Consider the following 27,863-nt stretch of genomic DNA (forward strand, 5'->3'; position numbering starts at 1 on the left):
TGACCGTTCTGTCTGACATTAGTCCTGGCCTGTCCCTGCTCTCTTGGCAGCATAGCAGGCTCATAACTGTATGGCTGTGGTCCGTCATACGAGTAAGTACTTCCCCAGCGTCCGAAATGTCATTGCGATCCATTGTTTTCCTGTTGTTTGAATCAACCGCTCTCCCGCCCGTTACGTCACGCCCGCCACGCCCATTTTCAGACGTGGAAGTAAAATTTTCTCACAAAAACGACTCCAGAAGCTTCTGTAGCGTATTTATAAGTATATTTTAAAGAAAATCTAGTTCCTACATTATTTTTCTATACATTGACTCGTTGGGTCCTCTAACCTGCAATATGCCCTTTAAGGTTTTTTACTGTAATTTGACGGTAAGTGTTTGGCAACTTTGCTGCCAGACTTTTTACCGTTTTTTTACGATTGTTTTTTTTACATGTATTTACCTTAAATTTAAGGTTTCACAGTAAAAAAACACATAGTTGTCTTAATTTTAAATAAGCAATTTTATTTTTGTCTTTTTACATATAATTTAATGTAATTTAACATTCAAGCCAATTAAACAAAAGAATAATCCTGTAAAAAAAAACTATAATTTCTCCTTATATGAATTTACAGATTATTACTTTTATTTTATGGTTAATGTTTTTAATAAAAGTTTTTTTCTGTTTTTAATGACATTTACACGTAATGTTAAAAAAACAGAAAATATCTGTAAAATAATACAGTATATTTCTGTGAATTTTTTTTCTTTTTTACAGTGTGCTTAAAAAAGGTCTGCCAAAAGCTTGAAAATAAAATGCAATGTAAAACAATAATCCAGTTGCTGTTGGACATTAAGGAGCAGTTGAAAAATGTTGTGTCAAATGTCAAATGTCGATCTGTCTTTTTGATTATAAATGTTATCTTTTGCATACCTGGTGTTTTATGTGACGTGCAGCAGATGAAGTCATACATCTGTGGCATGTGAAGTCAGTGTACAAAACACAGCAGAGAGATTTGTGCCCATCCAGAGAGACCGGACATTCACTCTTAAGGTAATAAACTCAAATTTATGAGTCAATTACATGTTTTTACGATTAATAAGCTGACACATTACCACTTTGCTGATTTGTTGTAGGGCAAGTTTAATGAGCGGAATTTCTTTCCACTGCAAAGAAATAACAATTTATTTAAAATTCATTCAAGTGAAATAACAAAAGTGGTAAGAATAGAAAGAGGTTGTTTTTGTAGGCTATAAATAGCTACTCCATTTGTATAACCATTTTTTTTGCAGATTTAACAAAGATGTGCTCTGGTTCTTTGAGTTTAAATTGGAAAATTTGTAGACTTACAGATTGGATGTGAACTTAATTTACACTTCTCTCTTCCCATAAATCATAGTTACATTATTATGTTTTGTCCGCTGCTGAACTGAGGAAGACAAACACAGAAGAGATGAATAACTTTACAGTGAACTTCACCACAACTGAAACATCTACAAACTCCACAACTCAGTCTTTTGAGTTAATGGACAGTCTGGACATCTGTGGATACACCATTTGTTTGTTGTTTGGTCTTCCTACTCACTCCTATGTTATATGGCTCATCATCACAGGAACAGGAAGTGGAGTCGCATCAGAGTTCTTCAACCTCAATCTCTCTGTTTGTGAGCTTGGTATCTGTCTGACTGGTTTGATCAATGCACTGTCATTTAGTTTTTTTAGTCTCTCAACATTACAATCCTTTTCACTAGGATTTGTCATCACTGGCCGTCCTCTGTCTCAGTGTCTGATGTGTGTTGAGCGTTACCTGGCAGTCGTTCATCCTGTAACCTTTCTGAAGTACAAACCTCTCAGATATAGAGTGATCTGCTGCACTGCAGCCTGGATAACTATTCTTGGCTCCTGTTTTCTGTGCCTGTTATTTTCTGACGACTTAGAACTTACATTGTTGTTGTCGGTGCAGTTCCTCATCTTCCTCTCTATCCAGTTGTTTTGTGTTGTGGCTGTTCTCAGAGCTCTGAAGCAGTCAGGACCAGGAGAGAGAGGGAGAGAGAAGGAAAACTGCATGAAGAGAAGAGCATTTTGTCTCATTCTAATAACTACTGTGAGCATGGCTATTATGCATGTCCCATATATAGTCATCGGAGTTGTTACCATTCTGAAAAAACAGATTATTAGGGCACTTTGGTCCATTGGTTTGATTTGTTATGTTCTGGCTGGTTTTGTTCAGCCTGTTCTTTATCTGCACCGGGCTGTAAAACTCCCTCTTTCTTCAAAATGATAGAGTGTTTGATTCTACCAGAATGGCCAAGTTAAAGCAGCTGAATGATGCCTCCAAATATTTATTTACTGTGTCCAAGAATTAACACAGATTTTTGTGTTTTAAATGTAACATGCTAAACTTTAGTCTCACATTGAGTTGTTTTTCAATATACAGTACATTTTTGTGGAACATATTCATTGGGTTTTGTATCCAAAATTTTCAAATGCTGATTCTTAAAGTTTGCTTTTTTATTTGTATTAATTATTATTTTTTTAATTATTATTATTATTTTAAACAGCAGTGGTGTTTGAGTAGGCAGGGATTGATTGGCCATAGTATAAAAAGATTTTGAAGTATGTTTAGTTAAAATAAAAGCATTTAGGCTATTGTAAAAAAAAATTTTTAACTGATGTCCATGTTTTAGTGTTACAAACTAGAATGAACTCAAATTGTTTAACTCAAATAAAAACAAATTCAGAACATCTTCAAATTCCGTTAAACGAAAGTTAGAGAGACGAAGTTGCAGACATTAAAGGAAACAATTCTAATAGCGTGTATAGAACTTTTAAGTCAGCCAAAGAACATTAAAATCAGTAGATGGAAATCTTCTCTAGTTACGACTGTAATCATAGTTCCCTGAGATAGGGAACGAGACGATGCGTCGATGACGCTTTGGGAACGCCTCCAGCGTGAATGCGTCTGAAGCATCTATGTCCACTAGTCCAATGGAAAGAATGAGCATCATGGGCAGGTGACGTCATGGCCAGGAAGAGATAAAAGCGCATCCGGTGCAAACCGGCATTAGTTTAGAAAATTGCCGAAGCAAGTCGATCGCAGGGATGCAGGAAGTATGGCAGGGAGACACATCGTCTCGTTCCCTATCTCAGGGAACTATGGTTACAGTCGTAACCTGAGACGTTTCCTTTCGAGGGAACTCGCGATGCGTCGATGACGCTTTGGCAATGGCAAAAATACCCAAATCGCCAAACTTTCAAGTACCTGAGTGTCAGCCTGTTGTCAACTAAGCACTAAGCACCTTTGACCCTGGGGCAGCATCCAGGTCCAAGCTGTAAAACCTCACGAATGTGAGCGGTGAGGACCAGCCCGCCGCATCACAAATGTCTTGGAGAGAAACCCCAAATAATAAGGCTTTAGAAGCCGCCATACTCCTCGTAGAGTGAGCTCTGACCGCCAAAGGGCATGGCTGGTCAGAGGACTCGTAAGCAAGTGAAATAGCCTCGACTATCCACTTGCTAACCGTCTGTTTAGAAGCAGGAAGACCTTTCTTGGGTTATCCAAAACAAACAAATAGCTGGACGGAACTTCTCCACGGAGAAGTCCGATGAACATAAGTGTCCAGTGCTCGCACTGGACATAAGAGGTTCAGCCTTTGCTGGTCCGAAGAGGTAAAAGGAGGAGGACAGAAAGCCTGCAGCACAATAGGCCTCGGAATGATGGTCGGCACCTTAGGGACGTATCCCTGTTTTGGATATAAGAATGCCTTGACGGGGGGCGCTAGCGAGCAGGCAATGGAGTAGGTTGCAAGTTTAGAGAGCTCTGCACAAAATTTTATTTTTTACCCTTTTAAATGGTGCTTTGGTAAATTGTGTGATACAAAAAGACTACCCAAGACTGTTCTGCATCTTCAAAGACGATTTACTCCCTGATGAATGTAAATGGCGAGCAACCTGCCCAAATACAAATATACGGGCAAGGCCTCTGCTAACAAGACGAGCGCCGACACACCGAGTGTTAGCAACGTAACTAACACGACACCCGAGATGGCTGAACAAGCTCAGCAAACTCGAGAACAAATTGATATGGCGACGGAGATGAAGGAAGAGTTTTTGTCCTCTATAAAATCGGAGATGACCACACTTTTCCAAACCGAGTTAAGATCAATCATGGCTAAAGAGTTTGATGGAGTCAGATCAGAACTACAAGCAGTTAGGCAGGAGATAGCCAACAACACATCAGCTTTTCGGTCAGAACTGGAAGTGATCAGAACAACTGTGTCGGACATGGAAAGAGGACTCTCAGGATGCTCGGATGATGTCACGGAGCTACAAAACTCTGTGCGCAAGCTGGAGGGAAATGTTCAAAATCTACAGGAGAAATGTTTGGACATGGAAGGCCGAATGCGGAGGTCAAACATCCGCATTATGAATGTAGCTGAGGAAGATGGCTCCAGCACCCCTGCTTCTGTTTCAAGGCTGATTAAAAAAGTTCTTAAAATGGATAAAGACGTGCTGATTGACAGATCCCACCGCACTTTACAGGCGAAACGGATGGATGGCAAACTAAGAGCGATTATAGCAAAATTACATTATTATCAAGATTGTGTCGAAATCCTCCGCCTCGCACGGGAATCTGGCCCGCTACAACATAACGGTCCAACCATACTCATCTTTCCTGATTATCCACCGAGTGTAGCCCGCGCCAGGTCGGCGTTTAACGAGGTCCGTAAACTTCTTCGAGGACGAGAGGGAGTCCGCTATGGTCTCCTACATCCAGCCCGATTTCGGATCACGTATAATGGGACGGATAAGCAGTTTCAAGACGCAACGGAGGCCATGACATATGTTAAGAAGAACATTCTGCGTGAGGTGGCTTAGCTTCGCTTTTTTCTTTTTCTTTCCTGTCTCTAATTGTCAGCAGACTGTCTTTTTGATGAGTGCACGAACTTAAGTTTGATAAACAACAGTGCAAAATATAACAGGCTTGTTGACATGAGACTACAGTTAAGTTAATTTCTTTTATGCTTCTTTTATTATTATAATTTTACCAGTCTTAAGGTATGTTAGGAGATAATAAGCACCACTCTTTCTTTGTTTTTCTATTTTAATTTGAAATATTGGGGTTATATCCCAAAATGTTATTAACATGTCTGTGCAGAGCAAGCTGCAGAGCTAGAGTTCTCTAAAAAAGCACTTTATGTGTGGATTTGTTATTTGCGAGGGGTTATTTTTTCACCATGTTCTAGTTGGTGACTGGGGAAATTACTGTTGCACTAAATTGATTTTTTGTTTTGCTAACTCCGGGTTAGGGAAGGAACTCTTTTCTGTTTACATTGCACAAAATGAACGCTCACACTGATGTATCAGGTACTTGCCAGATAAACCTTGTTAGTTGGAATGTTAAATCTCTAAATCACCCTGTAAAACGCCGTAAAGTACTCTCACACCTTAAGGAGCTGAATGCAGATATTGCCTTCCTGCAAGAAACCCATTTGAACACATCTGACCATTTTAGACTTAGAGGAGGATGGGTGGGACAGATTTTCCACTCTATTTTTCAATCTAAATCTAGGGGAACAGCTATTTTAATCAAAAAGACTATCCCATTCGTAATGTCAAAAGTTGATGCTGACTCTGCTGGCCGTTATATAATAGTAGTGGGCAGACTGAACAATACCCCAGTAGTTCTGGCAAATGTGTACGCACCTAACTGGGATGACAGTGCATTTTTTACCAGCCTCTTCTCTCGAATACCTGATATAGATACACATCATGTCATATTAGGAGGAGATATTAATTGTGTACTGTCGCCCTCACTGGATCGTAGTTCACCCAAGACCATGCAACCAACTCGTTCAACAGTAGTACTTAATCAGCTTCTTAAAACTTACGGAATGACTGATGTTTGGCGCTTTCAGAATCCTGGGCGCAGAGGCTACTCCTTCTATTCACCGGTTCACAAAACATATTCTCGAATCGATTATTTTTTTGTCGATAATAGTTTACTTTCTAGAGTCAGTAAATGTGAATACCAAGCAATAGTGATATCAGACCACGCACCACTGTTAATTACTTTAAACCTGCCTACCACAAGCAGTGGGTATCGGCCGTGGCGATTTAATACATTACTTCTCTCAGATACTGAGTTTGTTAAATTTATTTCTAAGGAAATACATGAGTTTTTAGAACATAACCGGACCCCAGGGGTGTCTCACTGCCTAATTTGGGAAACGTTAAAAGCCTATCTCAGAGGCCAAATCATATCATATAGTGCCCGTGTAAAAAAAAAACAACAGGAAAGGCTTAAAAAGATAGAAAGTGATATCTTGCGAATCGATGGGGTTCTCTCATACTCGCCATCAGTCGATTTATTTAAGGAACGATTGGCTCTTAAAACAGAATTCAATCTGTTATCTACGAAACTTATTGAGAACCTTTTGAATAAATCCAGACACAAGTCTTATGAACATGGCGAAAAAATAGGGAAAATCTTAGCTCATCAACTACGGCAACAAAGTGTTGATCAGTCAATTCTCGAAATTATTGATAAACACGACAAAAAATTAACTGATCCATTAGAGATTAATAATAGGTTTATGGAGTATTATTCGCAATTATATACATCTGAATCCAGTAGAAATGAAGTACTGTTTGACTCATTCTTTAGCAAATTTACTCTGCCCTCTATTGATGAACAATATGCCTCAGATTTGGAAAGACCATTCTCAAAGGCCGAAATATTGAAAGCAATTACCACCATGCAAAGTGGAAAATCGCCGGGGCCAGATGGCTTTCCGAGCGAATTCTTCAAAAAATTCTCCTCAGAACTCTCCCCTATCTTACTTGCTGTCTATGAGGAGTCCTTCATCTCAGGGTCGTTACCAGAAACCATGAGACAAGCAGTTATTTCTTTAATTCATAAAAAGGGTAAAAGTAAATTAGATTGTAGCTCATATCGACCTATCTCATTGTTAAATGTTGATAGTAAAATATTTGCCAAAATTTTAGCATGTCGATTAGAGATTGTTATACCTTCAATAGTGTCTGATGATCAGACTGGCTTTATCAAAAATCGATATTCATTCTACAATATACGCAGACTTTTGAACATCCTTCATTATCCCACTCCACCCGATATACCTGAGGTGATTCTGTCACTTGATGCTGAAAAAGCATTTGATCGGGTGGAGTGGGACTACCTCTTCTACACCTTAAAGAAATTTGGCTTTGGTGCCAAATTCATTTCATGGATTAATGTTTTATATTCCTCTCCTGTAGCAGCAATTCGGACAAACAATAACATCTCATCCTTTTTTCAATTAGGCCGCGGGACTAGGCAGGGTTGCCCATTATCCCCCTCATTATTTGCACTGATGATTGAGCCCCTGGCAGTGGCAATACGGTCCGATAACACTATTAAAGGCATACTGAGGGATGAATCCGAACATAAAGTGTCCCTTTATGCGGATGATACCCTCTTGTATGTGTCTGAGCCGCTTAAGACCCTGCCTCATCTATTGTCATTACTTGGTAGTATTGGTAAAATATCAGGATATAAAATAAACATGCAAAAAAGTGAACTTATGCCGATTAACACTGCAGCCAGACTAATCACATTTAACTCCTTACCGTTTAAATTGAGTAAAGATAAATTTAAGTATCTAGGTATATGGGTTACTAATAATTACAAGAACCTCTATAAAACTAATTTTATTCCATTGATAGATTCTATAAAACAAGATTTTGAGCGTTGGGGTACATTACCGCTATCACTAGGAGGCAGAATAAACACCGTCAAGATGAACATCCTACCTAGATTTCTATATCTGTTCCAGTGTATCCCGATATTTTTAACTAAATCGTTTTTCCTACTGATAGACAGGCTGATATCAACTTTTATATGGAATGGGAAAAATGCACGCATCCGTAAAAGTGTTCTGCAGCGACACCGAGAGCATGGAGGACTATCGTTACCCAATTTTCAGTACTATTATTGGGCAGCCAATGCTCGTTCTATGTTATATTGGTTTAACTCGCATGCTAGTGTTCCTAAATGGCTGTCCCTTGAGAATTTGTCATGCCATCCCGCTTCTTTACATGCATTGCTCTGCTCAACATTGCCATCACCTCATCCAATATATAAATACTCTCTGAATCCAGTGGTTAAGCACTCCTTCAAAATATGGGGACAGTTTAGAAGACATTTTTCACTTAATGACGTGTCAGTCTTCACTCCCATAGTAAGAAATCACATGTTTACTCCTTCTATTATAGATGATTCTTTTGGCGACTGGTCTGTAAATGGCATTAGGGTACTAAAGGATATGTATATTGATGGCACTTTTGCAACCTTTCAGCAAATGAAAACTAAATTCCAAATTCCCAACACTCACTTTTTCAAATATCTTCAACTTCGTAGTTTTGCTGCATCATCTGTTAGTCACTTCCCCTCATTACCACCTGAGTCACTTCTTGACACTGTTCTAAAAGTGAATTCATACTCCAAGGGGGCCATTGGTAAAATATATAGTGTAATGAATACTCATAATATGGGACCTCTGGCTCACGTGAAAAGATTGTGGGAAGAGGAACTGTCTATAAGAATCTCTGAGGATGTATGGGAATCTATAATGAAAAAAATTCATTCATCTTCAATATGTCAAAGACATCGAGTGATTCAATTTAAAGTTGTTCATAGACTGCATTGGTCTAAAGTAAAACTGGCAAAATTTAAATCAGACATAGATCCTCACTGTGATAGATGTGAAACCGAACCAGGTACTCTGTCTCACATGTTTTGGCTCTGTTCAAAACTTGAAGTTTTTTGGAAGTCTATATTTAAATTTATTTCTGACACTTTGGGGACAGTCATAGAGCCTGATGCCATGATCTCTATATTCGGCATTGTGCCGCAGCATTTTCACTTAAATCAAAACAACAAAAGCCTCATAGCATTTACTACTCTTTTAGCTCGACGGCAGATACTGCTTAAATGGAAAGACAAGTACCCTCCAACTTTCAAAATGTGGCTCATTGATCTCTTATACAATCTGACCATGGAAAAAATAAGGTATACTACAGCAGGCTGTGCCTATAAATTTTTTGATATCTGGCAACCGGTTCTGGACCAAATTAGGAAGGTGGATCCCTCTCTACTCTCAATTTCAGAGGAGTAATATACTGTACATACGTGTGCTCTCTTCTTTAAAACATGTTAATGATTTTTATTTTATTTTTATTTTTTTGCTTTTCCAATTAATATGTGTATTGGTGCAACAGGTGGGGATTGTTCTTGGGTGGGTGGGTTAACATAAAAAGAAAATGTATTGTAAAAGTGTATCTTATGTTTGATAAGATGTTCAATAAAAACACTTTGAGGAGAATGCCTTGACCATCCCCGGTGCAAACTCAAGGCAAGTGGGGAAAACCGAAGGAGCCTGAAGGTCTTCAACTCTTTTGAGGGACGAAATAGCTAGCAGAAAGATGGTCTTAAGAGTAAGAAATTTTTCTGAAACCGAATCTACGGGCTCGAATGGCTAATAAGGGCTCTAAGGGCTTCTAGGACTATTGCAAGGTCCCAAGCTGGCACCCTAGTGCGAGTTGCAGGCCTCAGCCTCAATGTGCCACGAAGGAAGCGTGTGATCAGGGGTCTCGACACAACGATGTACTATCCACTAGGGCGTGGAAAGCTGCAATGGCCGCCACGTAGACCTTGAGCATGGAAGGACATAGACCTGACGTAAAGTGCTCTTGAAGGAACTCGAGTACTGTGTTTACTGAACAGTTAATTGGATCCCACTGATGCTGGTGACACCACGAAGAAAAAACTCTCCATTTAAGTGCATAAAGTTTCCTCGTAGCGGGAGCTCTGGAGCTTAGAATGGTCTCAACAACCTCGTTTGAGAGACCACTCTCTATGAGTTGGGCCCCCTCAGAGGCCAAACCCACAGTTTCCAAATCTCTGGCCGGGGGTGAAATATTGTGACAGAAGGTCTCTCCTGATCGGGATCTCCAAGGGAGGGCCGTCGAGGAGATGAATGAGGTCCGCAAACCGAATTCGACTCGGCCAGGGTGGTGCTACTAGCAGAAGGCTTATTCCATCCTGGGGGATTCTCTCCAGAACTCCTGGGAGCAGAGCAACAGGGGGAAATGCGTACAGACTCAGCCTCGGCCACATCTGAACCATAGCATTCCAGAGTGGACAGTGCGTCGTATGCTGAGACACAAACAGATCCACTTCTGCCTGGCCGTAAAAGTCCCATATTTGCTCCACCGCCTTGGGGTGGAGTCTCCAGTCCCCTGGCCTCAGCCCCTGCCTCGACAGGGTGTGTGCCCCTATATTCTGGCCCCCTGGAATATACACTGCCCTCAGAGAGAGTATTTTCCCTAGGGACCACAGGAGGATCTGGTGCGCCAGTTTGCAAAGCGGACGCGAACGCAGACCCCCCTGATGGTTCAGATAAGAGACCACTGATGTGTTGTCTATCCGGACAAGCACATGATGGCCCCTCAGGTCTGGGAGGAAATGTCTCAATGCATTGAAGACAGCCATCGTCTCCAGGCAATTTATGTGCCAAGAGAGATGATGACTCCTCCACAGACCCTGAGCGGCTTTCCATTACCGCTCCCCAGCCGGTGAGGGAAGCATCTGTCGAGATAGCAACTCGATGGCAAAGAGCTCCCAACACCGGACCCTGGGTTAAGAACCAGTGTTTCCTCCATTTAACCAAGGCGCGGAGGCACCGCCGTGTGATCTTGATCATACGGAGTGGGTTTCCCCTCGGGGAGAACCCTCTGGTCCTGAGCCACCACTGCAAAGGTCTCATGTACAGCAGGCCAAAGGGTATCACTTTGGACGCTGCTGCCATGAGGCCTAACAGTCTCTCGAACTGTTTCAAAGTGCATGACTGCCCTAGCTTTAGCTCTTTTGTGGCTGTGAGGATAGCAGCTACACGAGCGGGCGATAGAACGGCTCGCATCGTGACTGAATCCCAGACCACACCAAGGAAAGTGGTCCTCTGTAATGGAGAAAGCACACTCTTCTTATCATTGAGCTACCTGAACTGACTGCTTTTGAACCCCCCTCAGAGGGTGCGAGTCTGACACAAGGTCGAGTTGACACTGCGCCAAAAGCTCGCTGGAGACCGCTGCGCCCCGAAGCACTAAGGGTGGCGGGGTTGGCAGAACGGTCCCGTGAGGACACCGAGATGGAATGGGCACCGTATTCTGAGGTGTACACCGCTCCACCCCGGTTGAGGCTGTCCTAACAGGTCTGACGCCATTGGTTTCGACTTTGGCTGAGAGTGTTGCGTCTGCTTCCAGTGTTTGTGTGGAGGTGCACGAGACGCAACACTCTCTTTCTGCTGCGCACGATATGAGGAGCTGGACGGCTGGGGCTGCTCACGCCCAGCAGCCCCAGGGGGTTGGACACGGCAAGGGATAAACTTCTTAAATGCCTTTACTGCGTTTACTGCGTCACCGAAGAGACCAGAAGGATCAATCAAAGCATCAAGGAGAAAGGATCTGTCAAGGCTCCAGCTTGACCTGCTGCCGTATATGCCTTGCCCACTAAGTTAGATGTTGTCTTAAGTGGCTGGACCGAGTGACAGATAGCTCGCGAGCGTCTGTTCAGCCCGGGGCATCGACTCATATCCATATTCCTTTAACCCCTTTATTCCAGAATATAAATGAACTTGGGGGCTAAATAAAACGTGACGAATATGGCTTATTCCACGATCCGGACAGCTCACTGTGCAGATCGGGGAAATAGGGAAGGCCCCGTGGTGGAGGTGAAACACTAGATGTAAGGAATGCATTCTCCGTGTTGCCTCGGCAACAGCGGGTCCTGCACCCTGAGGATCGCGAGCCTGGCCACTTTTCTCAAAAAGTGACAGGCGGGAGCGGAGCAAGCGAAGCAGAAGCATCTTGCAATGCTGGCATTCAGCCCCCTCGAAGGCTGAAACCGCATGCTCCACTCCCAAACAAATCACACAAAGCTCATGTGTATCCCCACCCTTTAAATAACGTGGGCAAGGAGAAGCACAGAGCTTGTAAACTTGTTTCGCCATCTTTCCCAATATATATATATATAAATATAACAGACAGAAAGTCACAGATCGCTTGCTGAGGCAACAGAAGCTAATGGCGATTGCACCGGATGTGCTTTTATCTCTTCCTTTATCATGACGTCACCCGCCCGTGATGCTCATTCTTTCCATTGGACTAGTGGACATAGATGCTTCAGTCGCATTCACGCTGGAGGCGTTCCCAAAGCGTCATCGGCGCATCGCGAGTTCCCTCGAAAGGGAACAGACACTCGGTGCATTCATTTGAATGTAATTTTTTGTGAATTCACTGGAAGAGAAAGGGGGCAGCGGAGTGAGATGAATCGTGCAAGAGTTGCGTGGCGCTCCATAAACAGCACAGTTTTCACTTGAATGTACTATATGAACCCAATTTCTACTGAATATAGATCCATGTATACATTTTATATTTAGATAATGGTTACATTACCACATTTTATAAGCTGCTGAACTGATAAGAAAAAGTCTGAGGAGATGAATAACTTTACAATGAACTTCACCACACCTGAAGCATCTACAAACTCCACAACTCATTCCACTGTTAATGGACTGTCTGGAAATCTATGTGTACAGCATCAATTTGTTTTTTAGTCTTATAATACACTCCTATGTTATATGGCTCATCATCACAGGAACAGAAAGTGGAGTTGCATCAGAGTTATTCAACCTCAATCTCTCTGTTTGTGAGCTTGGTATCTGCTGTTTTTAATAAACCCTTTGAATATTCGTTTTTTTATCATGGGGCCATCTCAGTAAGTATGGTTTGCCAGGTGACCATCTATATTGTGTGTGGGAGGGGCAGGTTTTGTCGATGACCCAGTGTCACCTTTCCCTTATGGAGGCTTTCCATTGAGAATGTTGCATTAAACTTGACATCCTATCATTACACAGATGATTAAAGAGTTTGTTCTCTCTCCTTTTCAAAATGCTTGGTATAAAAATTTGCATATTTGGTGTTGATTGAGTGGCAGGTGTGCTGGCCAGTGTCAGAAATATGGATAATTTCTTTAAAGATTTATGGACTATTTGCTTTTTCTATTGTATATATAAAAATCACATTAATTTAGCTGGCGTCTCAGTTTTTCTGTGAAGGTCAGCTTGTAAAATGTGGCTTGGTGCACAATTTTAAAGTCAAATCAACTCTGTAAAATCTGGAGAAATGAAAACAAAAAAGATGGTCCTGTAAAATTAGATACACACAAGACAGCAGATTCAATTCGAGACAAAAGGTGTCAACCGAACACAATTTAGTGTTCTTCCTTCTAAAAATCACTGAGCTTATAGTGCAGGGATGGGCAACTTCAGTCCTGGAGGGCCACTGTCCTACAGAGTTTAGCTCCAACCCTGAAAAAATCACTTGCCAGTAACTTTCTAGTAATCCTGAAGACCTTGATTAGCTTGTTCAGGTGTGTTTGATTAGGGTTGAAGCTAAACTCTGTAGGACAATGGCCCTCCTGGACTGAAGTTGCCCATCCCTGTTCTAGTGGGATCCTTACCTGGGAACTCAGAAGGCTTTGGATTCAGTGCCAGAATGGGAAAGGGGATTTACATTGGCATAGGTTACAAGTGTTACCAGTATCGGTTGGACTACCTAAAAGTCTCTCTGCTGAGTTAGAAAGGGTGCATAAAAGTTATTGTTGGATTATCAGTATTCTGATGAGGCCACCATATTAACTTTTACTTCATTAGTTCATTGCCATTGTTTCCTTATGGATCCAACACCTACTTATTCAATTTGGCGACACAGGGAACAAGTTGTGCCCAGGAGAAAAACAAAAAAAAACCATGAACTTTCTTTTATTACTCATGCTCTTCAATTGTTTTATAAATGAATTATATGATACATACATTGATTGTGTGATGTCTGATGCATTTTAGGTTGTTTCTAATAGGAAATGGAACTGTCTGTGCTGTAATGTCCCACAAAGATTAATGAAATAAATCTTCATTTAATCCAAGTGCATTTAAATTGATTTTTTTAAGAGATTTTTTTTACATATGGTTGTCTGAGTATGTGTTGTGTTTGACGTATTTCAGGGTGTGCTGCTAAAAGGAAAAGGAAATGTTCTCCTTTTCTTGTGCTGCAATATCATGCCTTGTTAAACTTAAAATAAAACTGACAACTAGAAAAAAAACCTTTTCTTGATTTATGTTTGTAAGTAAATGCCAATAAAATATCTCAAGCTTTCAATTTCTTTTCTGTTTAAATGTTTACTCAGTCAGTTTCTTTCTCTCTCTCAATCATTTTATAATTTCAATATTTGCCTATCTGGTGTTTCATGTGACGTGTAGCAGATGTCGTGCTCATATATTCTTGTGACAGCTATGAAGTCTACAAAACACAGCACAGAGATGTATACACATCCAGAGAAACTGGACATTCACTCTTCAGGTGATAAACTCAATTTTTTAATCAGTTTCTTGGTTTAAGGCACAGCAGTGTGCAAAAATGTTGATGTTTTTCAATATCGTCAAAGGGCATGTTTTGTTTAGCAGTTTTAGCTCTGGTTATTTGAGTTTAAATTGGAAACTTTCTTGAAATACATATTGGTTCATTTATACTTCTGTTTTTTCCTCTTTTTCATATGATCTGTGGGTTACTGAACTGAGAAGACAAACAAAGGAAATAAATACCTTTTACAATGAACTTCACCACAACTGAAGCATCAAACTCCACAATGCATTCCATTGGGTTAATGGACAGTCTGGAAATCTGTGTGTACAGCATCAATTTCTTATTTTGTCTTCCTACACACTCCTATGTTATATGGTTCATCATCACAGGAACAGGAAGTGGAGTCGCATCAGAGTTCTTCATCCTCAATCTCTCTGTTTGTGAGCTTGGTATCTGTCTGAATAGTGTGATCTTTGTATTGTCAATGTGGTTTACAACTCTTTCAAGTTTTGAACTATTTTTAATAGGACTTACCATCACTGGCCGTCCTCTGTTTCAGTGTCTGATGTGTGTTGAGCGTTACCTGGCAGTCGTTCATCCTGTAACCTTTCTGAAGTACAAACCTCTCAGATATAGAGTGATCTGCTGCACTGCAGCCTGGGTAATTAATTTAGTCTCTTGTTTGTGTTGCATGTTCAATTTAACCTCACAAAACAGATATATACATACATGGCTCTCGTCGATGCAAATGGTACTGGTCTTCTCCATCCAGTTGTTTTGTGTTGTGGCTGTTCTCCGAGCTCTGAAGCAGTCCGGACCAGGAGAGAGAGAGAAAAAGGAGGAAAACCACATGAAGAGACGAGCGTTTAATATTATTCTAATAACTACTGTAAGCATGGTTATCCTATATGTTCCAAGAATAATCACAGGATTCTTTGAAATTCGGACATCAGACAGTTCTCCGACAAGCTGGTTTCCTGCTTTGACTTGTTTTATCATGGCTGGTTTTGTTCAGCCTGTTCTTTTTCTGCACCGCACTGGAAAACTTTCCTGCCTCTGTTCGTCATAGAATTTCCAGTACTAGATTAAGTTAATCGTGCAAATTATTGATAACTTTTGATAAAGTAGAAATGCAACACATGGGCATGTGTATCTCTGATGATTGTGACTACAGTGCAAATACATTTGTCATCTCTGTCACAATAAATATTATGTGTAAATGTACCTTGTCATGGTTTACATTTCATAATTTAATACATTCTGAAGATTTGCATATTAGGTGTTTCGATTTCCATTTTCAGATGTATAAAGATTGTTTGTGATGTCTGGACATTCATTGTTCCATTCATAATGTCTCCTTTAAAAGCTTGATTGACATTTTATTATATTTTCTTTTACTGTAATGAACCATTTACCACATGAGTTCAAATGAGGTCATACAATAAATCAATTTAAAAAGCAATTTAGAAATCAGGCACTGTCATAATTTAAGATTATGATCTTGTGATCTATTTATCTATTTTATTCAGTGTTGTTTTTTCATTTAAAAACAGGCATTATAACATTTACTTATATTTGCATACCTGGTGTCAAGTATTATTGTAACAGCTGTAAAGTCAGTGTACAAAACACACAACATCCAGAGAGACTGACATTCACTCTTCAGGTGATAAACTCCTCTTTTTTTAAAATCAGTTTGATTTGACTTAACTTCTAGTTCAACTAAAGTTTAGTTGTATAACGATGAATTTCCCCCACAAAAATAAATAAATAAAATAACCAAGTACATAAATAAATAAATGTACTGCAATTATTGAACTTTATCTTGCCTCCCATTTACATCTGGTCAAAGAATTTCATCAACATCATAGCATATATTTTCATGAGTCTTGGGAAACAAACAACTACACAATTTCGCTCAATTTGCTCCTGATCACCTTGCGGAAAGTGGATTTCATTGAGGGAGTTTAAGAAGTGTAGAAGCCTTTCTGTGTTGTACGCCCCCAAGACAGCGCTGTGTGCCACAACACCAGTGGACTGCACTCCAGCACTTGTTGTCCAGGGACATTTGGCACAGTGTTTATATTGGGCTGAACTCTCTGTCCAGCTTCTAGCAAGGAAAGGCCATCATTTATGACATGGTCAATTACAGTGGCTCCACTCTGACTTCATTTGAAACCCGTCTGTACTTTATCTTTCTACCTCTCCTCCGTCCTCTGACACCTTGCTCTCCCCTTCCCCTCTGTCCATGTCTTCTTGTATTTTCTGCTCTTTCCTCTAATACCATTGCCTTCCACTCTCTCTTCTCCTCTTCCTACATCCCCAGCTCTTATACTTCTCCTAAATCCTCAACTCTTCTTGCTCTCTTCTTCTCTACTCTTCCTTTTCCCATTCCTCTTCTTTTTTTCTTTTCCCCTTTTATAGTTTTTGTAATTGAGGTAAACAATTAGGAAGTTTGCATTTCCTGTGTTCTGTGTATTACAGTAGGCTATACTAACTCAGCAGAACTTTATTTGTGGCTAATTGAGAAGATCCCGAGTGCAACTGAGAGTTTTGTTTGTTGTGTTTGGAAAAATGGTGCACAAATGATTGTGATTTTTGTAAAACCAATAAAAGGAGCTGCAATTGTTTTTTCCTGATATATTAAAGTTTTGGTTGACTGTATTAACTGTGAAAACATTTCAGAATTTTGTGCACAGCGTTTTGAAACAATGATGCACGTGATTTGCAATTTGCATGAAATGAAGGAAAATGTACAACCTGTTTAGGGCAGTTACAAAGTGTTCAGCTCACTGTGTTCACTGTTTAGAGAACAGTGACCTGAGTTTGGAGAAATGTGTCAAATCGATTAAACTGTAGGCCTAGTCATTGTGCAAATTGTAGACAAGTTTACTTACTCTTTTGCATACACGTGCCAAAACATGCAATTTGCTTAAATCAATAAGAAATTCAAATCTGATGTGAACAAGAAACGAATTGGTCAGAGATCTGAACTTTTATTGTTTCTTTTGAGAGAAAAAGTCTCATTTGGGAATTGAGCCAAAGCGACTGAGAAAAACTGTAAACTCCTGCTCCCTAGTGGCTAAACATGAGAACATCCACGGCAGGTCCATTTTTTACATTCAGAGGGCGCTTTATTATTTTATAATATAAATTATAAGCGTTGAAATCTATCAATTACAATTACTGGTGCTTAACATTTATAGGGAAATCCTTATCAGTAAGTAATCGCAAACATCAGTGATTGACCGTTGACCCCTTCTGCCATTGAGCGCTGAGAAAAGAAGCGCGTGTCACGTGTCAATAACGAATAATGATACTGAAAAGTAACATTGCAAATAGACAGAGTTAAAATAGGAAAATTATTTTTTAGATGAATCGAGCATTACCAGTCAAACAATACTGTGAGATTCTTTTTTATTACGTTAATAATTATTTTATTAAAACCCAGTTTGTAACGGTGCTTTGTGTTTGTATATTTTATATTTCTAATATATATGTATAGCATTGCATCAGGTATTATAGTTTTCTCGCATCCAAAAAGAGAAGGAAACGAAGTAGAAAAAAAGAAAAGGAAAAAACCCTCAAAATCTCTACACGTCATCACGACGTCATGTAACAATACGGAAGTGAAACTATCGAGTCTGTACCTGAAACAAACTGATGGTGCTGTACTATACTTGTACGACTATCCTGTCTCGAAAAAAAAATCATTTATTAGTTTTGCACGGGTTAAAACTAATAAGCAAATGCAGAAAGAAGTGTTGCCATTCAATTGTCTGGTGTGTTTCTTTAGCATAAAAAGCTCGAGCAGGTGTATAAAAACAGCAGGATATTTAGTTGTGTAAGTTAGTGTTGCTTTAAAGGGAAGAAGAACACCAGTTGTAAGCAGCATTTATTCTGTCTGAAGCTATTTTTTTACAGTCTATGGTCTGAAACTGATATTATGGATCAGTACTCATTGGTGAGAGTCATTGGCGAAGGATCTTTTGGTCGAGCTCTCTTGGTTCAGCAACTAAACGAAGAGAAACAAAATTATGTGATGAAGGAAATACGACTGCCAAAGGTAATGAAATCGTAATAATAATAATAATAAAAAAATGCAGTCTGTACTGATCGATAACGTGCATGAAAGAGGTTCTGTGCTGTATTGTGTTGATGTTATACAGAATGTCATGCATTTATTATAGGCTGAGGCTGGGATGAGGAACAGCAGAAGAGAAGCAGTGCTTCTGTCCAGAATGAAGCATGCGAACATTGTGGCATTCAAAGACTCTTTTGAAGGTTTGTCAAGAGTGTTTTATATACTCTAGTCTATACTTATATAGACTTCAACTTCACAAGATCAAAGGCTGTAAAAAAAACACATGGTCTCTCTCTCTCTCTCTCTCTCTCTCTCTCTCTCTCTCTCTCTCTCTCTCTCTCTCTCTCTCTCTCTCTCTCTCTCTCTCTCTCTCTCTCTCTCTCTCTCTCTCTCTCTCTCTCTCTCTCTCTCTCTCTCTCTCTCTCTCTCCAGCTGATGGTCATCTGTACATTGTGATGGAGTTCTGCAGTGGTGGAGATCTTCTTCAAAGGATACGGCAACAAAAAGATGTTCTGTTCTCAGAGGACGTGGTATGACATAGATGATAGTACCCTTCTCAGATTAATTCTTTAAAGTAGTCAGGTTTATAATACAAGAATGGGTCTAGTCATATTTCAAATACTGTATATATATCTCAAATACTTTATATATATATACATTTATGCATTTGGCAGACGCTTTTATCCAAAGCGACTTACATTTACATTCTTATCAGTTCTTGCTTTCCCTGGGAATCGAACCCATGACCTTGGCGTTGCAAGCACCATATATATATATATACATACATACATACACCCTATTTTACTGCTATTCATATTTTTTATATTATTTCCATAACAATTAAGCACATACCTCCTCCCCCATTCGCATTACTGCAATGTAAACTGCAAAAGAAACAGCAAGATATTATTTCATTTGTAATGTATTTATACATAATATTTGTATTTTTACTGCTTTTAATTTAATTTATTCTTCTATAAATACAATACAGTATAACAGTTTAGTAAAAATGTTATTCCATCGAACTATAAATGAAAAGTGCAGTAATGAAAATATAATAAGAGCATTGCATATCGAGTAATAAGAATGTTACACATCCAGTATAAGGATAAAGGGGGGAAAATCTAAGTCATAAATCTAAAAATGCTTTACCCTAATGAGAGTTGTGTGGGGAAAAGGTGTCTTCAAAATAATGTCACAATGCATAAAATAAAATAAAAATGTACATTTTATGTAAATATATTTTCTTTATTTTTTATTTTGGGCAAAGTATGACCCGGATATATATATATATATATTTTTGTGAGAAATCATCTTGAAAGTAACATTGAAATACCCAAAAATATGATATAATTGTGGTACAGTTATTAGTAGAATATATCTTATTGTTTTTGGGTTTTGTAATGAGTACTTGAACTTGATAGTAGATTTTAAATGATTAAGAATAATTAGGAAATGTGTGTTTTGTTTTGTTTTAATGTCATCTCTCGGTTGTAGATCCTGAAGTGGTTTACACAGATGTGTCTAGGCACCAAACACATTCACGACAAGAGAGTACTTCACAGGGACTTAAAATCAAAGGTGCGTGTCACTTTGTGTCTGGTAACATTATCTTACTGTAAAAGTTGTATTTATTATTTAGTTTACAAAACAAATGGAGTTCAAAGAAATGAAGCCTAAAGTGTAGTATTTATACTTTTTGTACATTAAGCTTTCAGCCACAACTTTTCTGCCCTGCAAAGTCAAAACACAGTTCTGTAATTACACCAACCACATCAATATGATCGAGAGATTCAGGAGGAAATTGTGATCATCAGATTATTATTTTTCCCATCATTTTCAATACACTATTTTGACTAAAACTTTAAAAAAAAATATGGGGTCAATGACATGACTCTCATTTTTGGTCTGGATCTATTATTTTATTAAAAATACAGTTTATAACTTGAGATCATCTTCTATGAGCATGTTTTTAATTTCTGAATTAAAATTAATTCTTATTTTCTATTTATTTCTTAGGGCATAAAGTAAAAAATGTCAGGGTGATACAACTGTCCTGATGTCACAATTAAGAAGGAAAAAAAACTTCACTACCAGAATTAAATTCATATTATTATCTTTTATTATTATAACCAGTGTTGGGGAAAGTTACTTTTAAAAGTAATGCGTTACAATTTTGCATTACTCCCTAAAAAGTAACGTAGTTACTTTTTATGGAAAGTAACGCGTTACATTATTTTTCCGTTACTTTTTCTCACCTGGGCTGGGCTTGCTTGTTTGCTTTTTAAAGTACAATTTTTAAATTAGTTTAATTACAAAAAAAGTTTTATTTTTGGCAAATGTAAAGGCCCTTTCACAACAAAAGTGAGCTGAATAAGCCTCAGACTGATGGAAATGCATATTGACTACTGTCCAGTAGAGAGCGCCGGTCAAGCAATCCTTTCATTCTTCTGACATTCTGGATCACAGAAGAATGAAAGTTCACTGATTTAATCAATTTTGAGGAATACTGAAAGTGTTTTTGTGCAAGTGAGATGAGTTCACATTTAGTCTAGATCTACATTAATCATCATGTTCACGCACAGCGCACACAACGCCTCTGCTCTCACTCACGATTTCTCTCAACACGGGGACAGGAGAGCTGTCAGTCAATATATGAGAAAACAAAGTAACTTCTGTTACTTATTTGAAAAAGTAACTCAAAGATTTAGTTGTAAATCTAAAAGTAATGTTAACTAGTTACTTGAAAAAAGTAATCTGATTACATAACTCGCATTACTGGTAATGTGTTACCCTTACACTGATTATAACTTTAAAAAAAAAAAAAAAAAAACGTTTGTCTGCCAAATCAAAGTCGTGTGGTGCAACCAATGGCAAAAACGTCAAGGTTTTGTATAAATAAAAAAATAAAAAATCTTACATCTAAAAGATCTGAGACCTGGTTTTGGTTCCAGTACTGTGATTGGCCGTTGTAGGCCAGTGTTTTCAGATCAAAATCACAGTCTAAAGAATGGAAAGTTGAGATTTAAGTAGAAGAATGGATTAATGATGCATGCATGAAAGTCAATGCTAGTTTCTTTCCCATTTCCATTGCAGAACATTTTCTTGACAGACGGTGGAACTGTGAAGGTGGGGGATTTTGGTTCGGCTTGCACTCTTAACAGGTATTCAGCCAAATGTTTGTCATTCGTTCACAATTCAGTGCAAGAACACAGCCATGTGAGTGACACGTTTTGATATGCACTGATTTTATATGTATTTCTGCAGTGCAAAAGCATTCGCTCAGACCTATGTGGGTACTCCGTATTACGTGTCCCCAGAGATATGGGACAACAAACCTTACAATAATAAAAGGTACAACTTTCCTGATAATAATTCCCTCAGATTGACACCAGCTTTACATTTTAAAATACATTTGGACTAATATGCGAGTATATTACAGTGACGTCTGGTCTCTTGGCTGTGTCTTGTATGAACTTTGCAGCCTCCAACACCCGGTATTTTCCTCTTGACATTCTCAATGACTTTATGCATCAGACGGTGTAAAGAGTCGCACTTTTATAGTGTGTTTTAGATTATTAAGGAACTTACCCTAACATTTCCATGTTTTCTTTTACTGTCGCGCGTCCCTTCATCAGTTTCAGGCTCGTAGCTGGAAGAGTCTGATCTTGAAGGTGTGTCGAGGGACGTACGCACCCTTACCCAGTCACTTCCCCTATGAGCTGCACTACCTCATCAAACACATGTTTAAGACTAACCCCAGAGACAGACCCTCAGTACACACAATCCTCAGCTCTCACCGCGCGTCCCGACTGCTGCAGAAACACCTGACGCCAGAGGTACATTTGGAAAACACTTCAACGTTTTATGGAGCGATTCAGGAGGAAATCGCGATCAGCAAATCAGATTGTAGATTTCTTAACAGTCATTGTAACAAAATTACAATCAATCCAGTCAGCAGCTTATAAAAACAAAACACTATAAATCAAGATAGAAGTCAATATTTAAAAAAAAAACTGTTGTGATCATTAAAGTGCATAAGCAAGAATATAAATAGATCCAAGTCCATAGATAAATGAGTGGTAAACGAATACTGGTGGCAAGTATGTGATTTTCAGTGAGATTATACATTCATCATTTTCATTAGATCATAATTTTGACTGAAACTTGAAAAAACTGTATTAATGGTCTATGGCATGATGCTCAATTTTGTCTGTATTTATTGTTAAAAACATAAAAGGGGAGTAAAAGTAATGCAAAAGTAATGTAACGCATTACTTTCCAGAAAAAGTAACTAAGTAACACAATTAGTTACTTTTTTTAGGGAGTAACACAATATTGTAACGCATCACTTTTAAAAGTAACTTTCCCCAAACACCGGTCGCAAAGTAATTTCTTCATAACAAGTACCTACTAAGAGTGGATGCGATTTCGAAAAGCTAAAGCCTAAGTCTCTTAAAAAATATATTTTTTTGATATCTTTTAATAAGGTCAGTTATAGTTTATATGTGTCTTTGGTGCAGCTCCCTAAAAACCTGAATAATACAAAAAAAAAACTATTTACATTGAAAATATATTTAAACATCTTTGGAAATAATGATTAAAATGTGTACTCAAATTTGCATGTATTGAAGGTGTAAGGAAAAGATGTTATTGCTTTGATGGTTAGACCGCATGACATCAGAAATTTTTTGGGAGATGGCTTTTCAAAACTACATTAAACGCATGGATGAACTAGATTTGAGCTTTTTCTTTTCTTTATCACATTACTTAAACTACATTGATGATCATTTGCAGCAGCTCTTAATTCCTCTCTGCGTTTTGCCGTGCAGAAAAAAGAACTGGTGGGAGAACGAACACGCCATTGGAGAAAAGAGGAAGGAGAGAAAGTGGCCATGTTTTTAGGCCAGAAGAGTTTATTGACCACATCTACCACTGAAGGTACACTTTGCTGCAAGTTAATATTCCCCATTTTAGTTCAAACTTCACCTGTAGTGAATCAACCTAACTGATTAACTAACTGTGGTCAGGAGCTTTGCAAGCAGGACAGTCCCGTATGGAAAACAACAGCAGCGATGACCCAGCTTCTCGTAAGAGGTGGGCAGTCGGATCGTGTAATACAGTGCTGGGGGTCCTGGGAAATGCTGACATCATTTCCACTGGTAGCATGGACACTGCAGAACGGCCTGACCTCATTTCAGGTACAACAACACATGGCATTGCAGTGTTTTTACCATGGTACTTTTTTGAAAACCTTGGAGTGCCATATGGTAAATATCATGGTATATTAATATGGTAGTCATTTAGCAGCATGGTTTTACCCATCACTGCGCAATGGTACCACCACAATTCGGTTTTGTCTATGTATGGAAAAGCAAAGTGAGTAAGAATTTAATTCTATTTATCATTTTTTGTCCTGCTAAACATCAGCAAAATCTCCATCATTGATCAAATGGCGGTTAGTAGCAGTTCTTGCATCCTCTGATTGTGTTACAGAGGCCGAGAGTGTGGAGACCCAGCGGAGACGAGTGAGGAAACAATGGGACAAAGATCCACCGGAGAGACTCCTGAGCGTTCTGGAGAAAGCACAGCTCTGCTATGGCTTTGAGACGTACTCTATACACAGAGACGGTCAGTCTGCTCACATCACATACATCAGGGAACAGGAGTTTATGACATTAATAACAGTGGAGTGAACAGCTGACTAAAGGCCCCGATATGCTTTAAACCAGGGGTCTCCAACACGTCGCTCGCGACCTACCAGTAGCTCGTGGCCTGATTGGAAGTAGCTCGCCAAGGGGCCGTTCACATATCGTGTCTTTTTCGCGCTCAAGTTCGTTATTTCAAATGTAGGCGCTTGGGCAAGCGCGCTCATAATTGAAGCGACGCGTTCATTTTTTCCAGGCGCAGCGAGATGAAAACGCCTCAACTTTTCAGAATGCCGCGAGCGCACCGCAGTTCATGTGACAAGAACCAACCAATCAGCTTCACCCTTTCCGTAACAACATTGAAAGCTCAGTCAACATGAAGGATGGGGGTGCACCCAAACACTGCGGGTGTTTTTCTCTTCTCAGTAAATAAATCTTGTAGCAGAGCTACAGCAAGCGTTTTTCGGTGGTGGAAATCCATTAGCTACTAAAACTTCTTTGTCGTTGTGGAGAGCATATGGTTGCATAGCAACGACAGATGCCACGGGAAAATCGGACCGAATTTTACTATTAATAATAAAAGATAAGCTGATGTGCATTGTAAATGTCAGTAATTTATCTTTTTTGACTCATTCTTTTTATAAAAATGATTTAAAGGCTGAAATATGTGAGGTTTATCTTTTTTTTATAAAACCTTTTTTTGTCAAAACTTTATTTGAACTTGTACGTTAGTAGATAACATGTTGCAAGACACTCCTTTAAAATCTGGCCATCATTTTTAATGTTATTATTTTAATGTTTATTTAAACTATTTTTTTTTTATTTGCTGGTTTTCGACATATAACTTGGTGAATTGATTTTATTTAGTAGTATTTTTTAACAGGATTCTGTGATAACCGTGATAATTTTGGTCACTATAATCATGAAAGGAAATTTTCATGCCATTTCCTCTCTAGTTATGATGCACTATAAAATCAACTATTATTATGTGTTTACAGTATAATATGCAAAGTACAATTTTCTATAAAAAAATTAATCTCTGATTCTGTTCTTTTCTCTGACATTTAAGGGTGACATATATAGGCCTACAAAAACTCTTTTAGGTCTAAAACAGTTTGGATCGCTGTTAATATGAGTTATGAGACATTATTTAAGAGATTTAAGTATTGTATTACATGAGTAGCTCTCGGCCACTTTCATTTTTAAAAAGTAGCTCTCAAATGAAAAAAGGTTGGAGACCCCTGCTTTAAACGATATCGAAGAACGAACTGGTGTGACGTCATTCTGAACAAATTCAGGATATCTTTTGTTCGTTTCGGGAGTTCGAAACAGCTTCCCAAATTGAACTTTCCGGAAAAGCTACAGCTGGTAAACAGCTCTGAACTACCATTGGTCAGTGGTGATGATGTAATAGGTGGGCGTGGCTCTGAGGCTCCGCTTCTTAAGCCCCGTTCACACTACAAGCGACTTTGTCGCTGCATGTCGCCAGTGGCTGGCGATGAGGTCGCTAGTGGGAGTTCCCACTACTGGTTGCCTTTATGAATGACATCCAATGATGTGGAGAAGGATCATACGCGCTCCGCTCCTATTGGTTGTCGCTCCCGAAAGTCGCTCCTCATTTGCATAAAGTTAAACAGATCTCAACTTTGTCGCGTCGCCAGACACGCCCCATCCGGTCGCCAACGGTCGCTGTCGCGCGTGTCGCCGGAAATCGCCAGCTCCCCATTGAAATGAATGGTATCGCGTCGCGTGTAGTGTGAACGGGGCTTTAGACGTAAAAAATCTCCTCTGGTTCATTTCTTCAGTTGAGATCAGACGTCCGCTAGTAAAAACAAACACTGGAGAGCCGCTTTATAGTACAAAATATAGCTGTAATTCTAATTAAAAGAGACACTGACACTGTTTGCTTTTAAACTATCAATAGTATAAAGTGACTTTACTTGACTGGAGGGCCGTGAAGAAAAAAAAACACTTTTAATATTATTTATACTTAAATTTCTGACATAATATTTTATGCTTCACATGACCTCATGTATATTACACTGCTGTTCAAAAGTTTAGGGTAGGTGACATTTTTTTACGTTTTAGAAATGTGTCTTCTGCTCATCAAGGCTACATTTATTTGATGAAAAATACAGTAAAAGCAGTAATATTGTGAAAATAATATAACAGTTTAAAATGACAATTTCTATTGTAATATATTTTAAAATGTCATTTATTCCTGTGATCAAAGCTGAATTTTTAGCATCATTGATTCAGTGTTCAGTGTCAAATGATCCTTCAGAAATCCTTCTAATATGCTGATTTAATGCTGAAAAAATGTATTTCTTCTGAAATTCTTTCAGGATTCTTGGATAAAAAGAAAGATCAAAAGAACAGCATTTATTTTGAAATAGTTTTTTTTTTGTAACAATGTAAAAGTTAAAATGGTAAAATTCTACATCATTTGAAATGTCCTTGTAAAAGTATGAATTTATTTATTTCTTTAAAAAGTACCTTTGATCAGTGTTCACCCTTTTAAAAAAGCACATTTTCTTGTTTTCCATTTCTATCCGACATCTTAATTTGCGGCCTACGCTCACATTTCACTCCCTGTAGGTGTTTGATATTGTAGATAAATATTATCTTTTGCCATATCATGTCAGGAAAGACTAAAGTTCATTAAGTTTGCATGCATGCAATGTGGTCAGATACTGTCTACATGCACCGTCTTAGCAAAATCCCAAAATGTTTTTGTGAGTCAATTTCATAGTGACCTAAATCTGAATCTGATAACATCTACAGCAAAGTGGAGTAGAGAAAATAGTATTTTATTTCAATGCATTAGACACAAACTATCAAAGCAAGCAACATTCATTTTAAAGAAAGATACTGTAGCCCAAACTCACTTTTCAAACTAAATAATAAATAAAATAAAAAACTTTATTATGTCTATTTATTGTTCTATTTTCTGTTTCTTTTTATATTAATTTATCTATGTTTTTAAAAAATAAGCTAATGCTGTATTAGTTAACTTTAAAAGTTAAAGTGTAACACATAGTGCCTGTGCTTAATGGGATGATTTTCTCAGCAGGGTCTTCAAGCCCAGAGCCTGGAGACAAAGTGGACGGCCCTGAGGAGACGATCACAGACTTCAGTAGACTGGAGCCGCGCTCAGACGATGAAGACACGTGAGTTTCTCCTGTTTTCCCTCTCTCGGTACTGTCTCATATCTCCATTATTTCCTATAAACCTCACGTTACTCTCCTGACTGCAGGGATTTTGAAGAGGAGTGTCCGTATGACTGGATAAATGAACTAGAGAAGATGGTGGAGGAACACTAGCAACTCAAGTGTGTTATTGTACATGTAAATATGTTTTATTTGTATTCGATTTTGAGGATTCTGACATGAAAGACATAAGAGACTGTCGCGAAAATATAACAGTAAAGTGATTTCTAATTCCAAGAGCCTGTTGTGCTTTATCCTATCCATTTATAAAAAAAGACTTTCTTTCACGTGTGATCAAACGTGTTGAGGGATGTCATAGTGTGCTGTTTTTATGTGCCAACATCTCATGTAACAATGAAGGTGTCCATGGTAACACATTTGTGTTTAATAACAGAAATCAATCAATGTCTCATTCTCAAAAATGCATTTATGATTGTCTTGTTTAAGCCGGACAAGTTAAGCGACT

The 27,863-nt window shown here is 38.7% G+C and overlaps 3 protein-coding genes across 4 annotated transcripts; all 3 read left to right on the top strand.

The window, feature by feature from the left end:
* The first annotated feature begins 1,381 nt into the window (after positions 1 to 1,381).
* LOC130100490 (C-C chemokine receptor type 8-like) lies at positions 1,382 to 2,299 on the top strand. Its single transcript, XM_056265960.1, has one exon. The coding sequence runs from the start codon at positions 1,432 to 1,434 to the stop codon at positions 2,257 to 2,259; it is 828 nt and encodes a 275-aa protein (XP_056121935.1). The 5' UTR covers positions 1,382 to 1,431; the 3' UTR covers positions 2,260 to 2,299.
* A 10,236-nt stretch (positions 2,300 to 12,535) lies between these two features.
* On the top strand, positions 12,536 to 15,550 carry LOC130100487 (C-C chemokine receptor type 8-like). Its single transcript, XM_056265956.1, has 2 exons — positions 12,536 to 12,591; positions 14,742 to 15,550. Exons 1-2 carry the CDS (start codon positions 12,536 to 12,538, stop codon positions 15,523 to 15,525), a joined length of 840 nt encoding a protein of 279 aa, XP_056121931.1. The 3' UTR covers positions 15,526 to 15,550.
* A 2,782-nt stretch (positions 15,551 to 18,332) lies between these two features.
* nek3 (NIMA related kinase 3) lies at positions 18,333 to 27,634 on the top strand. 2 transcript variants are annotated; one of them, XM_056265982.1, is made up of 13 exons: positions 18,333 to 18,522; positions 18,647 to 18,740; positions 18,973 to 19,070; positions 20,038 to 20,121; positions 21,637 to 21,704; positions 21,808 to 21,894; positions 21,983 to 22,037; positions 22,179 to 22,379; positions 23,373 to 23,481; positions 23,571 to 23,741; positions 24,037 to 24,171; positions 27,259 to 27,358; positions 27,445 to 27,634. In XM_056265982.1, exons 1-13 carry the CDS (start codon positions 18,403 to 18,405, stop codon positions 27,509 to 27,511), a joined length of 1,389 nt encoding a protein of 462 aa, XP_056121957.1. In that variant the 5' UTR covers positions 18,333 to 18,402; the 3' UTR covers positions 27,512 to 27,634. The 2 variants fall into 2 exon arrangements, with proteins under 2 accessions (XP_056121957.1, XP_056121959.1); XM_056265984.1 differs by having other exon boundaries at positions 18,334 to 18,522; positions 27,262 to 27,358.
* Positions 27,635 to 27,863: the final 229 nt, after the last annotated feature.

This window comes from Rhinichthys klamathensis, unplaced genomic scaffold (genome assembly GCF_029890125.1).
Source record: "Rhinichthys klamathensis goyatoka isolate OS25496 unplaced genomic scaffold, OSU_Roscu_1.1 h1tg000243l_1, whole genome shotgun sequence".
Taxonomy (NCBI): domain Eukaryota; kingdom Metazoa; phylum Chordata; class Actinopteri; order Cypriniformes; family Leuciscidae; genus Rhinichthys; species Rhinichthys klamathensis.